Genomic DNA, 16,109 nt, shown 5'->3' on the forward strand with positions numbered 1-16,109 from the left:
AGCGAGGGCTGGATTGCTAGGAGGCTATAAGTTGTTAGTCTTGCTCTTTGACGGGAAGGACACATTCCCCAGCGGTCGGGGAAGAGTGAGGCTGGTGTTTCACCACGATCACTCCCAGAGCAGTGAGTCTGGGAGTCCCAGGCTTGTGCCTAGCGAGTTTGGGACTGTTCTGTGATTGTTGTTCCTCCTGTTTTTTTCCCAGGTCAAAGTTGAACAGCAACTCGGGGGCGGGGAGGACATCGAGGCCCGGGAGGACAAGTGACTCCCCATGGTTTCTCTCAGGTTCTGAGACTCTGGGCAGGCTGGCAGGCAACACCCTGGGGTAAGTTGTGGCCAGGTGATGGCCTCCACTGGTCTGGACCGGTGATCTGTAAGTGCTGTCACTCCGAGACAGTGCCTCCTACGGTACCCAGTGGTGCCGTGAGGAAAGCCCTGAACGCTGGGCAGGCGCTCTTGTTGCTCATGGCACGGCAGCACCCAGGCTCTTGACCTTTTAAAAGTGTCTGATGTTGAGTTGTGTCTGTTACATCACTTACCATGTTGCCTGTGTTATTTCAGTTTTTCAGTGGTGCCAACTTTGGTCTCACTTATGCTAATTCTTGGGTAAAAAATCTAACATTTCTTTCTAGGTTCCAAATCTGGTAGTTCTTTCTGAATTAATTTAGTGAGGTTTGAAAATCATGTAACTAAACCTGACAGCCTTTAATTAAGTTATTTTTATTTTTAAAGATTCATTTCTAGACAGAGTGCAAGGTTTGGGGCAGAGAAAGGGGAAGAAAGGCAGATTCCCTCCACCAAGCTGGGAGCCCGATGTGGGGCCCGATCCTAGGACTCTGAGATTATGATCTGAGCCAAACCACGAGTCCGACACTCAACCAACTGAAACATCCAGGCGCCCCAAATTCTTTTTATTTTTCTTATCAAGATATGGTTGACATATAACATTCTATTAGTTTCAGATGTACAGTGTAGTGATTTGATATTTATGCTTTGTGAAATGATCACCACAGTAAGACTAGTTAACATCCATCCTCATACATTGTTTGTTTTTTAAGATTTTTTATTTATTAGAGCACAAGTAGGCAGAGTGGTAGGCAGAAGGAGAGGGAGAAGCAGGCTCTCTGCTGAGCAGGGAGCTCGATTCCAGGACCCTGAGATCATGACCCAAGCCGAAGGCAGCTGCTTAACTGACTGAGCCACCCAGGCACCCCTTCCTCACTGTACATACTTACAATATAATTTTTTTTCTTGTGATGAGGATTTTTAAGATCAACTCTTAGCAACTTTCAAATACGAAATACAGTATTAACTATAGTCACCATGTTGTACATTATATCCTCATGACTGACTGACTTTATAACTGGAAGTTTGTACTTTTTAAAAAAATTATGTATGACACGTATACTTCTAAAACTAGATAATCAACTCCTTCATTTTATCTGAAGTTGATAAGCTGTTAAAGAAATCATACACAAAGTCTAAGCCAGATGATTTTTACTCATTTTATACCTTGATTCTTGAATACTTAGATTTTCTGACACTACCTGATGAATGATTAGATAATGCCAAATCAGTCAAGTCAGCAGATGTGTTCAAAGGCTGCTCAGAGAAATATAACTAGAAGCAGTTTAAATTGTTTCAAAATATGGTAAGAGAAGGAGGAAGGTTTTAAACATTTTTAAACTATTAAAAATACTTGACACTGTGAATTTCTAGGTGAAGTTAGATTTAAAAATTGAGAGCCTCAAATGCTTGTTTCTTTGCCTTTTTGTTTTTATTCTGAACTAAAGTTTATTTTGAGGTCAGAGGAAGGTCATTTAGTGGAGTACATCCTTTATTTAGCTCATTCTGCGCTAGCACTATTAATAGGAAACATAGCTCTGGTCTTTAGTAAAATATTAAGTATCTCCTTTTAATGGTCCTGTGTACAGAACTAATAACAGTAGTACATGATAAAGAATTCTGAAAATGATATGTAATAACAAATGAAAGGAATAACTATTATGTGTTATACCATGTCAGACTGTATCTTCTTTACGAAATTTGTTTAATTCATGAGAGACTCTTAATCTCACAAAACAAACTGAGGGTTGCTGGGGGTGAGGGGTTAAGGATAGGGTGGCTGGGTTATGAACATTGGGGAGGGTATGTGCTATGGTAAGTGCTGTGAAGTGTGTAAGCGGGACGATTCACAGACTTGTACCCCTGGGGCTAATAATACATTATATGTTAATTTTAAAAAAACTTAAAAAAAATAAGAAATTTGTTTAATTGCAGGGTCAGCAAACTACAGTCTATGGACTAAATCCATTCCCTCTTGATTTTATTAAAACAGGCATGCTTGATACTTTTACTGTCTGTGACTGCTTTGTGCTAAGATGGCAAAGAGGAGTAGTCTCCACAAAGACTTTAGCTCACAAACCCTAAAAAACTATTTACTTGTCTGCTCTTTACAGAGAAAGTTTGCTGATCTCTGTTTTATTTTATCCGTTTATACAGTGGCATTTGTTAACTAATTTGTGTTCTGTATTTATTTTTAAATTAAAATTTCTATTTTGAAATAATTTGATTTCCTTTTGTTGTTCTTAAAGTACATCATTGAAGTAATTTGACTTTTAAAAAGTTGTCCCCAGGGGCGCCTGGATGGCTCAGTGGGTTAAAGCCTCAGCCTTCCGCTCAGGTCATGATCTCAGGCTCCTGGGATTGAGCCCCATATCAGGTTCTCTGCTCAGCGGGGAGCCTGCTTCCCCCCTCTCTCTGCCTGCCTCTCTGCCTCCTAAATAAAATCTTAAAAAAAAAAATTCCCCAAATGTTAACATTTTACGTAACTATAGTACAGTGATCAAAATCAAGATATTAACAGTGATCAGTGCTTAATCTACAGTTTATTCACATTCCACTAACTGTCCCACTGACACCCTTTTCTCTGGTTCAGGAGTCAATCCAGGATCCCAAATTGCATGTGCTTGTCATGCTTCAGTAGTTTCCTATAATCTGGGCCAGTTTCTCAATCTCTTTTTACTTTCTGGACCTTGATGTGTTTGAAAAATGTCCAGTTATTTTGTAGAATGTTTGAATTTGTCTATTTCTTCATGATTAAACCTAGGTGACATGTTTTCTTTTTCTTTCTTTTTTAAGTCTTCTTTTTTAGAGTGGTTGTCAGGTTCACAGCAAAAATGGGAGAAAGATACAGAGATTCCCTGTATACTCCCTGTTTCTACACATGTATAGTCTCTTATTATCAACATCTCCTGCCTGAGCAGTCCATTTGTTAAAGCTGATGAAACTACACTGATCCATCATTCTCACCCAGAGTCCATGGTTCCCATTCGGGGTCACCCTGGATGTTGTACATTCTGTATACAAACGTATGATGACATGTATCCTCCATCGTAGTACTGGACAGAGTAGTTTCAGTTCCTTGAAAATCACCTGCACTCTGCCTGTTCACCCCTCTCTCCCCACTAACCCCTGGCAATGACTGATGGTGTTACTGTCTCCATAGTTTGGTCTTTTCCGGAATGTTGTGTAGTTGGAATCCTGTGTCTGGATGTACTACAGGTTACTTATGCATTCACCTACCAAAGGACATCTTAGTTGCTTCCAAGTTTTGGCAATTATGAATAAAATTGTGTGCAGGTTTTTTTGTGGATATAAGTTTTCAACTCTAATACCAAGGAGCACAATTGGTGGAACATATGTTAGGAGTATGTTTCCTTTTGTGAGAAACTGGCTACTGTTTTCCAAAGTGGCCATACCATTTTGTTTTCCCACCAGCAGTGAGTGAGAGTTCTCCCTGTTCCACATGCTCACCAGCAAAGTTGGTGTTGTCAGTGTTCTGGATCTTGGCCATTCTAATAGGCGTGTAGCGGTATCTCTTTGTTTTAGGTTGCATTTCCCTAGTGATACATGATGTGCATATATTTCTATATGCTACTTGGTATCTATGTATCTTCTCTGGTGAATACCAGAGAATCTTCACCAGAGAAGATACACAGATAGGTGTCTGTTAAGGTGTCTGTTAGGGTCTCTGGCCCATTTTTTGATAAATTGTTTTTTTTCTTTTTAAGATTTTAATTTATTTAATTAATTTATTTGATAGAGAAAGAGTGCATGCACACACAAGCAGGGGGATCTGCAGGCAGAGAGAGGGGGAAGCAGGCTCCCCGCTGAGCAGGGAACCCCATGTGGACTTTGATCCCAGGACCCTGGGATCTTGACTTGAGCTGAAGGCAGACATTTAACTGACTGAGCCACCCAGGTGCCTCTCTATATAAGCTTTAGGCTCAGTTGTTGGTATACACAAAATAATATGCTAGGATTTTGAGTGGGATTGCAGGTGAGGCATTTTTATCAAGAATATGGCAGAAGTGGTGATGTTCCCTTCTCAGTGCATCATGTTAGGTGGCCAATGCTGCCAGTGCTGTTGGTGCGTCTCTCCTAGTGATGAGATTACCCCTGATTAGTTAGATAAGGCGGTGGTTGCCAGATTTCTCAACTATAAAGTTACTGTTTTCCCCTTCGTAATTAATACGTATTATGTGGGGAGATTCTTTGACTATATAAGTATTTTATTTTTATGCTTGGTTTTAGCATCCATTGATGATTTTTTGCCGTAGGTATTTCTGTGGTATTGGCCAAATAGTTATTTTTAAAAATTTCTGTCATTCCTTTTACACTTACTAACTGGAATTCAAGCGTAAGGAAGAATTTTTCCTCTTTGTCCATTTATTTCTTGTTTATTCTATTTCTCTTCAGTTCTTCATATCATATGGTCTCATGGATATTTTATTCTGTAGTTCATTACTATTTATCATGTTGCTTAGATTGTCTTAGATTTAAGTTCTTTTTATAAATAGAACTTGATATAACCAATTAGAATGACAAATATGGCAGTGGAATTTTATTATTTTGCTACTGAAATATGTAATATATAATAATAAACTGTAGTACATTTGATCTTGAATAAAACCTCTGTAGATCTACTCCAGAGAAGATTAGGGCTAATCTTAAGACTTACAATGCAGAGAGAGGGACGCCTGGGTGACTCAGTTGGTTGAGCGTCTGCCTTTGGCTCTGGTCATGATCTCAGGGTCCTGGGATCGAGTCCTGCATCGGGCTCCCTGCTCTCCAGGGAGTCTGCTTCTCCCTCTGCCTTCTGCTCCCCCTGCTTGTGATCTCTCGATCTCTCTCTCTCAAATAAATCAATAAAATCTTAAAAAAAAATAAAATGCAGAGAGAAGCAATTTTTGAGTTCCCTTTGCACATCCTTGCCCACACTGCCTTTGCGCCCACTTATTTCCTGTCCCTCACTCTCTTGTCCACACTCATGTCCCAGAACAAACTCAGCGTGAGCTTTCTTTGGCATTTGATTCATGAGTTGCAGTATTGAGAAATGTCACAAATGTCACAGTGTCCACTAAGTCATTGCCAGTTGTTTGTTTACCTTTATTTGGCCTTGCAGATGTGTGCAAAGCATAAGCAATCGAGGGCTGATTGTTTCTCTTGGCCTCCATGAAAATTCTCAGTTTGTTGATAGTGAAATTGTGACCAAGTTATTTTGTAAATTAAGAAATTTTGCGGAGTCAAAATTATTTTTCTTTATGATACATTTCCCCCCCCCTGAGTTGCATAGTTGGTGTTTATTCCTCTTTCTCTGTTGATTATACTTAACTTTAAAGAAGTTTGCAATTTATAGCATGTAATAGAGAATCTAGGACGGGAAGATCTTGAGACCCCAGAGGGGATTCTCATCCACAAATTTACCAGATGCAACAAAAAATGAAAAAGCCCATCCCCATAGACCGTGGTCCCCTACCCCTTCCTTCAGAGTCCAGGCTTGCTCCCTCTGAGTTGTGAATCAGGGAGTGAATTGTCTCTGTATTTGAGAGTTGCATTTGAAAGATTTTGGGGTAATTGGTTTTACTTTCCCATCAGCATAGATAATTGATAATTGGTTATTTATTTTAACTGATCATTTTTTTTTTTTAAGATCTTACTTATTTATATGACACAGAGAGAGAGATCACAAGTAGGCAGAGAGGCAGGCAGAGAGAGAGAGGAAGGGAAGCAGGCTCCCTGCCAAGCAGAGAGCCCAGTGCGGGGCTTGATCCCAGGACTCTGAGATCAGGACCTGAGCTGAAAGCAGAGACTTAACCCACTGAGCCACCCAGGCGCCCCTTTAACTGATCATTCTTAGGAATGCATAGCAGACAAAATGTATGGGACCTGTAGTATTTCTCTCTTTGGCCTTTTCACTGTCAGCAGGTATTTGTGCTAAAGATTTCTAGTTGCTCCTGGTTCTTCCCTTTCATAGTTACTTAGATTTATCCTGGAAGATATTTCAAAAATCTCGTAACTATTTTTGTTAAACTCATCTCAGATCAGGTTAAGGATAAGAATACCAGATTTACTTGGAAGAGAGTCAAGTTATACTCAGTAGTAGGTTTAAAATGGGGATATTAGTATCTAAAGTCTCTTTATTCTGTTTGTTGTCACTGGGTATAATAGCTGATGGGGTAAGTTGCTTTTCATTCATTTGAGCTACCATGTTTCCTTTGGCGTCTCATCTGAGCTAATAATTAGCATTGGATTTGGAGTGTAAAAGCCAAGCAGGTCACTGTAATTGTAAATAGTTGAAGCTGTCTAGGTGGGTAAGGTAGTAGGTAGTAGAACTGTGACAAAGTAAGTGGCAGCTTTTTAAATGAGGCAGCTCATGAACTGATTATTACCAGAGGAGAATACAGAGCCATTGCTGCTAAATGCAAACTTCTATGCCTCACCTCCACCCTTTTTTTTTTTTTAAATAAGCTCTATGCCCAGTGTGGGGCTTGAACTGACGACCCTGAAATCGAGGGTCACATGCTCTACTGACTGAACCAGCCACATGCCCCTCACCCCACCCCTTTTTTTGGTCCCCCAAAAGCTGTAATTCTGGATATTTAAGTGAATATCCTGACTTAAATGTTGGAACTAATTAATATTTTCATGGAAATAAATATATACACTGGGCCACGCACCAATCATATATATAGTGTGTGTGCATGTCTGTGTGTATATGTTCTTTTAAGGAAACCTTTTATTTTAAAAACAGTTTCAGATTGACAGAAAAATTACGAAGATAGTACTGAGAGTTTTCATATATCCCGCATCCAGTTTCTACTGTTATTAATAGCTAACATTGGTATGGTAAATTTTTTATAGTTAATGTATATTGATACATTATTATACACCAAAGGCTGATAGTTATTGCTATTTCCTTAGTTTTCTCCTGTTGTCTTTCTCCTGTCCCAGGATCCCATCCAGGATATCACATTACATTTAGTCATCTCTTCAAGCGTCTCCTGACTGTAATAGTTTCTCAGATTTGGCCTTATTCTTGATGATAATGATGATGATGGTGGTGGTGGGGTTCTGTGTGTGTGTGTGTGTGTGTGCGCGTGCCTGTGTGTGTGTGTTTTAAACCAACCATCTGGGTTTATCTTGGTCCATGGGCTTTTAAGTTTGCAAGCTGGGGACTAATTCCTATTGTGTGATTTCCTCAGTTGATTTTGAATCATTCTGTTACCTTGAGTACTGTGTAATAGGATCAGAATTGTAGGATTAATTCGATGAGCAAAGTACAGGTAATAGAAACTGGTTTTCCCAGTACTTTTGAGTTTAATATTAAAAATTACACAGTTCACTAAAATTATAGATGAAAAGATTCACCCATTCCCATACTATATTTTTTGACCACTACTAAATCTCTGTTAGTGTATGCTTGGTTCACTATCTTATTCTCTCTAGATAGTGAGTTGATTAGGGGAAGGAATGTTGAGGAGCTGTGAAGTAGGGAGACTGGTAGGTTGTTTGAATTGTGATAGAAGAAACACTCTGCACAGTGGGTATAAGTGGGAAAACGTGGTATACTCCTTGGTAACAGTCAAGTTAATGGGCAAAGCAGAGATATTTTGACATAAGTCTTTCAGCTAACCTCTGTTGAGTGTTTGTATAGCAGAGAGTGCAAATTGGCAGCCATTGGTGTTTTGATGGAAGAATCCAGCAGCGAATTTGGGTATTTTAGTTTGGCTGATCCGCTCCGCTCTTCCCCGTTATCTTAAGGTCACTTGCTTATGTAACCTATGAGCCCCTCATGGAGATTTGAGTTTATAATATCTGTAAGCTGTTACGATACCTGATCAGGTTTCTAGCATTATTTGCTTGGGGGAGAAATGGTATGCATTCCTTGGTGGAAATAAGCCACAAACTAGGACATTTTGGAGTGAAATTAATAGTTAGGCTCAGATAGTAGGCTTAAACAAGCAATATCTCAAGCAAACCAGGGCATATTGTCACCCTAATTATATATTGTTAAGACTTTTAGAATATGGTTCTCCGTGTTTTCAAGTTAAAATAATATATTATTTCATATATATATACATATATATGTATATAAAATAATATATTTAGCTTTGAATGTTTAAAAATTTTCAAAAGTTGTTCTACCTGAGAGACTTTGATACCTTAATAGGAAACCATGAAGTAGAACTGCTGCTTTCATATTTGATTTGAATAACCTGTTTATGTTTCATTGATCCTTTATTATTTCTATTGCATAATTGTTACAATTCATATAACTTGAAAATATGTACTTTCTAGAATATTGCTTTCTTTTGATAACACATGGCTTAATTTTTTAAATCACATAACAAAATTTACATCTTAGCCATTTTCAAGTGTACAGTTCAGTAATACTAAGTATATTCATGTTGTTGTGAAACAGATCTCCAGAACTTTTTCATTTTGCAAAACTGAAACTTTATACCCATTTTAGCCCATTGATCCCCTCTCCTTAGCCCCTGGTCACTGCCATTCTACTTTCTGTGTCTATGAATTTGACTGCTTAGATATCTCATATAACTGGAATCATACTGTTTTTGTCTATTTGTGACTGGCTTCTTTCACTAGCATAATAGGTTCGTGCATGTTGTAGGCTGTGACAGGATTTTCTTTTTAAGGCTGAATAATATTCCAGTGTATGTATCTGCCACATCTTTATCCATTCATCCTTTGATGGGCATTTGATTGCTTCTACCTCTTGGCTACTGTGAATAATGTTGCTGTGAATGTGGGTATGCAGATATCTCTTGAGACGGTTTTACCTTCTTTTGCATATATATCCAGAAGTGGGCTTGCCTGGGTCATATGACAGTTATATTTTTAATTTTTGATGAACCTCCATACTGTTTTCCATAGCATTGCGCCATTTTACAATCGCACCAACACTGCATGAGTGTTCCAATTTCTACACATCCTTGCTGCTAACACTTACAATTTTCTGTTTTTTGTTCGTTTTTTTGTTTCAGTAATACCCATTCTAATGGGTGAAAGAGGGTATCTTATTTAGTTCTGATGATTAGTGATATGGAACATCTTTTCATATGCTTGTTGGCCATTTGTGGTCAGCTTTGGAGAAGTGTGTATTCACATCCTTTACCCAGTTTTTAATGAGTTATTTTTTGTGTTGAATGTAGGAGCTCTTTATATATTCTGGATATTAGCCCATTATCAGATACATGATTTGCAGATATTTTCTCCCATTTCGTAGGTTACCTTTTCACTCTTGATTATATCCTTTGAGGCACAAAGTTTATAGGTTTGATATAGTTCATTTTGTCTGTTTTTGCTTTTAGTGCTTGTCCTTTTGGTGTCATATCTTAAGATCCCTGCCAGATCTAACATGAAGCTTTTCCCCTATGTTTTCTCTAGGAATTTTGTTGCATGTGATATAACATAAGGGGCCAGTTTTATTCTTTTGCATAGAGATAACTAATTTTCCCAGCATCATTTGTTGAAGACACTGCCCTTTCCCCATTGAGTGGTTTTGGCACCCTTGTCAAAGATCATTTGACGGTGCATGCAAGATTTTATTTCTGGGCTCTCTATTCTGTTCCATTGGTTTATTTGTCTTTATGCCAGTAGTTCTGTAATAAAGTTTCAAAATCACAAAGTATGAGTTCTCTAGAATTTTGTTTCTCTTCTTTTTCAAAATTGTTGGCTCTTGAAGTCTCTCCAGACTGCACATGAAATTTAGAATGAATTTTTCTATTTTTGTAAAAAAATACCATTGGGATTTTGATAGTGATTGGAATGATACTGTTGCTTTGAGTAATAAGGACATCTTAACAATATTAAGTCTTCCAGTTCATGAACATGAGGTTTGTTTCTTTTTATTTGTGCCTTCTTTAAATTTTCTTAGCCGTGGGGCGCCTGGGTGGCTCCAGTGGGTTAAAGCCTCTGCCTTCAGCTCAGGTCATGATCCCAGGGTCCTGGAATCAAGCCCAGCATTGGTCTCTCTGTGCAGTGGGGAGCTTGCTTCCTCCTCTCTCTCTGCCTGCCTCTCTGCCTACTTGTGATCTCTGTCCGTCAAATAAATAAAATCTTAAAAAAAAATTTTTTTTCTTAGCCGTGTTTGAAAGCTTTCAGTATACAAGTTTTACCTCCCTGGTTAGGTTTATCCTTAAGGGTATTTTTTTTTTCTTTTCTTTCTGATGCTATTGTAAATGGAATTGTTTTCTTAATTTCCTTTTTTGTTAATGGAATATACTTTTAGTGCTCCTTTGTTTATCTTTTGGTCTGTGAATGGTCATTACCATTACATTTATGAAATCTGGTACACAGCTGAGATGAAATAATGGTTCATACTGTAGCCCTGAGAAAGCAAAACACTGTTTTTCTCTAGAATTATCTTGGGTGGTTCTTAAGCTGTAGTTATAGATACACAGAAGCATTAGATAGAGTACATCAGCAAGGGTAGAAAGCCATCAATAAGGCTGACACACGCCAGGTTTTCTGGAGATTTTTTTTCCATTTTACTGTGGAAACTATTTTAAAAGTTTTGTTTTGTTTTGTTTTTTGTTGTTTCTTTGTTTTTGTTTAGACAGAGATTGGGCTTTCCGGTTAAGTGATAAGAGATCGAGTAGTTGTATATTAATTTGAGAATTGTTATTGTGTATATAGCCAAACATTTTTAAGGGAAAAAGAGACTTGGAAAATCAAATTTAAACTAATTCTGTTTGCAGTGGGAGGTTGAAGGTCTCAGTCTTAGGTGAGTACAGTGAAGAGTAGTTAATAAAGTAGCTTTCTCTAGATTGAATGATCTCTTAAGTATTAGATTGATTTTAAAGAGGCATCAACTATTTTTTTTTTTTTTTTTGTAGAAGAGACTGGCACTCATGATTTCTAAGGCTAATGTGGTTTGGGGGAATGTTTTCTTTAAGATCCGATTGAATGCAGAAAAGCAGTTGTTTATGGTTATCTAGCTTAGTTGATTTGAAGATCCTTAGTGCTTATGTTGGGGGCAGAAAGTGAAGATGGAAAAGGATGCCCTTTCTAAGTTTTCTCATACTTAAGAAAAATTAATGATTATTTTAAATAGTAGGTTCTTTTTGGTCAAGTTAGTTAATAGTGCTAAATATTAATGGATAGATACCTTTGCAAATGAATGTTTCATTCCATGCAAAGCAATTTGAGTCCTAAACTCCGAATTACACTTTTTGTGTAACACATTGTTGATAGTTAACGTCTGATGAGTCTTTCATGTAGAGGCAAGGTGTGTCCTATAACTCATTCTAGGAGTGACTAGGAGTACTTGGTATGTGGCTCTTCAAAACATGATTTCGAAAGATGCAAAAGTGTGATATATACCTTTCTAAAGAGTGGATTTACATGTAAGCATTTAAAAAATTGAATCAGTTTTATTATAAGGCTCAGTTATATTACCTTGTTCTATTAAAATACTGTAAAATGTATGTCAGACAAATAGCTTTGTCTTCACTTACAGGAATGAATGAGACACAAGGTGATCTTTTCTGAGTGATTGTTTAAAATGCTAATTCTCTAAATTTTTTATTATTTAGAAGTCGATGGAGTTCTGGAGTAGGTGGAAGTGGAGGAGGATCCTCTGGTAGGTCGTCAGCTGGAGCTCGAGATTCCCGCCGACAGACCCGGGTCATTCGGACTGGAAGGGATCGAGGATCTGGGCTTCTGGGCAGTCAGCCCCAGCCGGTTATTCCTGCGTCAGTCATTCCAGAGGAGCTGATTTCACAGGTAGAGATCTTGTAGAACACTTCACATAAGGCAACAGAATAGGATGAGATTTAACTGAATATCTTGGGCTATCGTCCTGGCTCACAGCCATGGATTGTGAAATCCTGCTTTTCCGTCATTGTGCCTAGAAAGCTGATTTTGGTAAAAGTGTAAGCAAAAGAGAATTAACATAGCAGTCTTCTTTATTTTTTATTTCAGGCCCAAGTTGTCTTACAAGGCAAATCCAGAAGTGTCATTATTCGGGAACTTCAACGAACAAATCTTGATGTAAACCTTGCTGTAAATAATTTACTTAGCCGGGATGATGAAGATGGAGATGATGGGGATGATACAGCCAGTGAATCTTATTTGCCTGGAGGTTGGTGGATCACCATCATGGTTTTCTCCTCTCTGGAGGAAGAGACTTTTTTGACTAGGGAATGGAATTTTAAAGTACAGTGGATTTTCTGATGGTTTTTCCCAAAGTGGTAGATATTTCTCACTGGAGTGTTTAATTTGATCATAAAATACTTTTAAGGGAAAATGAGAAATGTTTTTGCTCAGTAGACTTGTGTTTTGTTCCAGTAGAGACATGGATGTATGTGCCTGTCTTTATCACTGGCTGACAGATGACCCTGGAATGTTGTTTTTTGATGCCCTTATTACTGAATATGTAAAAACTCTATTTAGATTTTAACTGCATTCATTATCTTTGTGATGTTACAAATATATTAAAAATAGTTTTTTTTCTTATGATTACTTAGTAGTTAGCCCAAGTGGCAATCATGCATTTCACGCTCTTTAAAATCTTTGTCTATAACGTTAACTTTATTTCCTAGGTAGTTATTACCTTTTTTCCTCAGGGTATATCAGTAGTTAGCATCTCATTTTTATCTTATTTAATTTTCAGAGACCTTTCAATGGTCTACAGATATTTTCCGTATCTGCTTTATTTATATTTGTTTCTGTTTATAGAGGATCTTATGTCTCTTCTTGATGCTGACATTCATTCTGCCCACCCAAGTGTCATTATTGATGCCGATGCCATGTTTTCTGAGGACATTAGCTATTTTGGTTACCCTTCTTTTCGTCGTTCATCACTTTCCAGGCTAGGCTCATCTCGAGGTAATTTTGCATTATTTCTTTGTGATCATTCGCTGGCTGTACAGAGAGATAGTGGTAGAATTCACTGTGTTTGAACCTCTAATGTTACAGTAATTATATAATAATAAATTACTACTTATTAGTGTTTTGAGTGCTTTGGTATTAAACTAGTTATTTTTGATTTTGAAGAGCCACAGATAGTACTTTACTTTAGAGATGATCTTACCAATTGTGGTTATGACTTACCTACCTATATTTTTAATTAGGCATATGGATTCTGAACTAAAAGCAGAATTCTACTTTACAGTGACATGCAGCATTCAGAAAACAAGTCTCTTTAGTTTATTTGATTAAAATACAGTGATTATTCTGTTCATTTTAAATCTTGCTTAGCTGGAAGAGTGAAATATGAAAAAATTTAATAGAATGGGATTGGTCAGTAATAAATATGTGAAAATGATTGTCTTATTAAAATGTTATTTTCAAAAGTTTGAAATCCTTCAAAGGTATAGTACGTAGTAGAGGTTAGAAGATTTTGAAATCATACAAATCTAAGACTTTGTTTGTCTGTTGGTATAGATTTAGCTTGTATTTTAACCTTATTAAGTCAGTATTTTTACTTGCCAGAATGTAAAACTGCTTGATTGAAATAACATACAAGAAGCGGTTATATATTACTTACTGATCATTAGTAAACTGGAAAAGATGCCATGTTATATTAAGACCTTGCTGCAAATATCTAGTACTTAAAAGCAAAGTTTAAAAAATAACAAATCTCTGATGATCTTTTAATATATTGAACTTATTATGTAATAGCTTTAAATATTTTTAAATAAATCCACACTTGATTGCCTTAAATATACCAAGTATTGCATTTTCAAATATTCAATATTGAACTCAAATAACTCCTTCTAAATTTCTCCCTTTTGCTTTTCCGTAGGTCATTCTGTGTAGGCATTATTTTTTATCTGAACCATATGAAATTGCCAGTACTTGACCATTTTTGACCTGTACGGATGGCAATTTCATATGGTTCAATTTAATAATACTGTTTCTAGTCCTTATCCAAGTCCTGGAAAGTATATTTTGATTACCTACTTAAAATAAATAATGTATGAGCAAACAAAAAGAACAAAACCAAAAACAAACCCAAAACAAAGCTGGTTTCAGAGAGTTTGTAGGCTAATTGCAGGGGAAGCAATCTTTGTAAGGAAATCTTTCTGTTAAGATTATTAAAAGAAAAAAAGAAGCTTGTCTGGTTCTCAGAAATGTGTAAATGAGACTGATCGTGAAGATCCACCTCTAAAATTAAACAAGGGCTTGAATTATAAAAATTTTTATAGTTAACGTTAATGGATTTGTATTTTAGCCTTTTCGCATTTTTCCCCTGTATGTGTAGGGTTTTGTTTTTGTTTTTGTTTTTTGTTTTTTGATAACTGAAGACACTCTAACAAATACTCTTTTTTGGCTTACATATGTAACTAACATGTTGAAATTCTAATTTATGCATATTTTCTAATAAATAAAGTTATGGTAAGCATTTTTAATGGAAGCCAAAAATTTTAAACTCCATTTTAAAAATCCAGTTTAAAATAAAGTAATTCTGCTCTAAAAACATGTAGTTGGAATTCAAAAAAGTCTGCCTCTACATATAGTGCTTAAAAATACTAGTTTATAATTTTCATACCTTCACTTGAAAGAGTTAATGTTTTGAATGTTGCATGTCAGGCTTACTAGATATACATTTACATTAAATTTTTGTGAGTAGATAAACTGCTGTTAGTTGCATCCTGAAGGGTCTTTACTAGAGAGTGGCTTACTTTTATCCCACTGGTGTGACCCAATTGCATACCAGTTCTCCTTCTTCCCTTAGAGAGAGACTCTGAGCTGTTGCGTGAACGTGAATCCGTTTTACGTTTACGTGAACGAAGGTGGCTTGATGGAGCCTCATTTGATAATGAAAGGGGCTCCACCAGTAAAGAAGGAGAGCCCAGCATGGATAAGAAGAATACACCGGTTCAAAGTCCAGTATCTCTAGGAGAAGATTTGCAGTGGTGGCCTGATAAGGTATTTGGAAAAATTCCCACCCTTTCCATTTAAATGGATTCCTGGCAAGCCCCACCCCCTCAAAAAGGTTTCTGTTTTACTTCAGATTTTTGTATTACCATTATTTAAACACACAGACGTAAAACGGTATTTTTGTTTTGTTTTAAAATAGACATAGAACATCTTTATTTGGTACTGTATGAGTCATCTTAGTGAGATATGCTCGGTGGTGCTATTATTTAGGTTTTTTGTTTTATTTTTTGTTTTTCCTGCTTGATGAAGTAAATCAGAGAAATCAGACTTGGAGTTCCAGATAACATATCAGCATTCTGTTTCAGGACTTGTTTTCTGGTGATAATTTTGCCAATAATTAATGGCCCTTTGTAGAAATTTGTTTTGTAAAGTCAGTGAACCCCAGTTACTGTGGGGCAAGTTCATGGTCATTGATACAAGGATGCATGTCAGGGCAAGATTAGGGATCTGTTTCTTTGATTAGTTAGCTGTCCTGTTTCATGGCAGTGAATTCCAACAGACCCTTTGCTCTAAATGCCATGGGAGACAAAGCTGTCTGAACAGGAATGGACTAGGGGAGTTCTGGTCTGCGTCCAATGATTGGCTTCTAGAAAGCATCCAGGATTTGTTAAGTTGATTTGAATCTTTAAAAATACATTACTGCCGCGTCTGAAGCAGAGTATCTACATCCTGTTAATGCCATGGAGGTTTCATTGTCGTAGATGCTTGGTAATGGCTCCTGTAGGAAGCCATGTTTTCTGTCTCTCTTTTGATGTGCCTTTTTCTTATTTCCAGAGCCAGTGGGTAGGAAATTTTCTTAAGTAGAAGTAAAGTAAAAGAATGTAAGAACTTTGAGGTTAATTTCTAGCAGATACAGA

The 16,109-nt window shown here is 37.0% G+C and overlaps 1 protein-coding gene across 4 annotated transcripts in view; it reads left to right on the forward strand.

Annotated features, from left to right (window-relative positions):
• The window catches only part of UBR5 (ubiquitin protein ligase E3 component n-recognin 5), a 140,029-nt gene that overhangs the window by 46,423 nt on the left and 77,497 nt on the right, over positions 1 to 16,109 (forward strand). For 2 of the 4 annotated variants that reach the window (XM_080800769.1, XM_080800770.1), the window contains exons 5-9: positions 203 to 322; positions 11,901 to 12,090; positions 12,289 to 12,448; positions 13,045 to 13,194; positions 15,047 to 15,240. In XM_080800769.1, coding sequence (XP_080656895.1) covers positions 203 to 322; positions 11,901 to 12,090; positions 12,289 to 12,448; positions 13,045 to 13,194; positions 15,047 to 15,240 — 814 coding nt within the window. Of the gene's footprint in view, positions 1 to 202; positions 323 to 11,900; positions 12,091 to 12,288; positions 12,449 to 13,044; positions 13,195 to 15,028; positions 15,241 to 16,109 lie in introns of all 4 variants that reach the window. The other 2 variants (XM_080800767.1, XM_080800768.1) reach the window with 1 other exon arrangement.

The sequence above is a fragment of the Martes martes genome (assembly GCF_963455335.1).
Source record: "Martes martes genome assembly, chromosome: 4".
Classification (NCBI taxonomy): Eukaryota; Metazoa; Chordata; class Mammalia; order Carnivora; family Mustelidae; genus Martes; species Martes martes.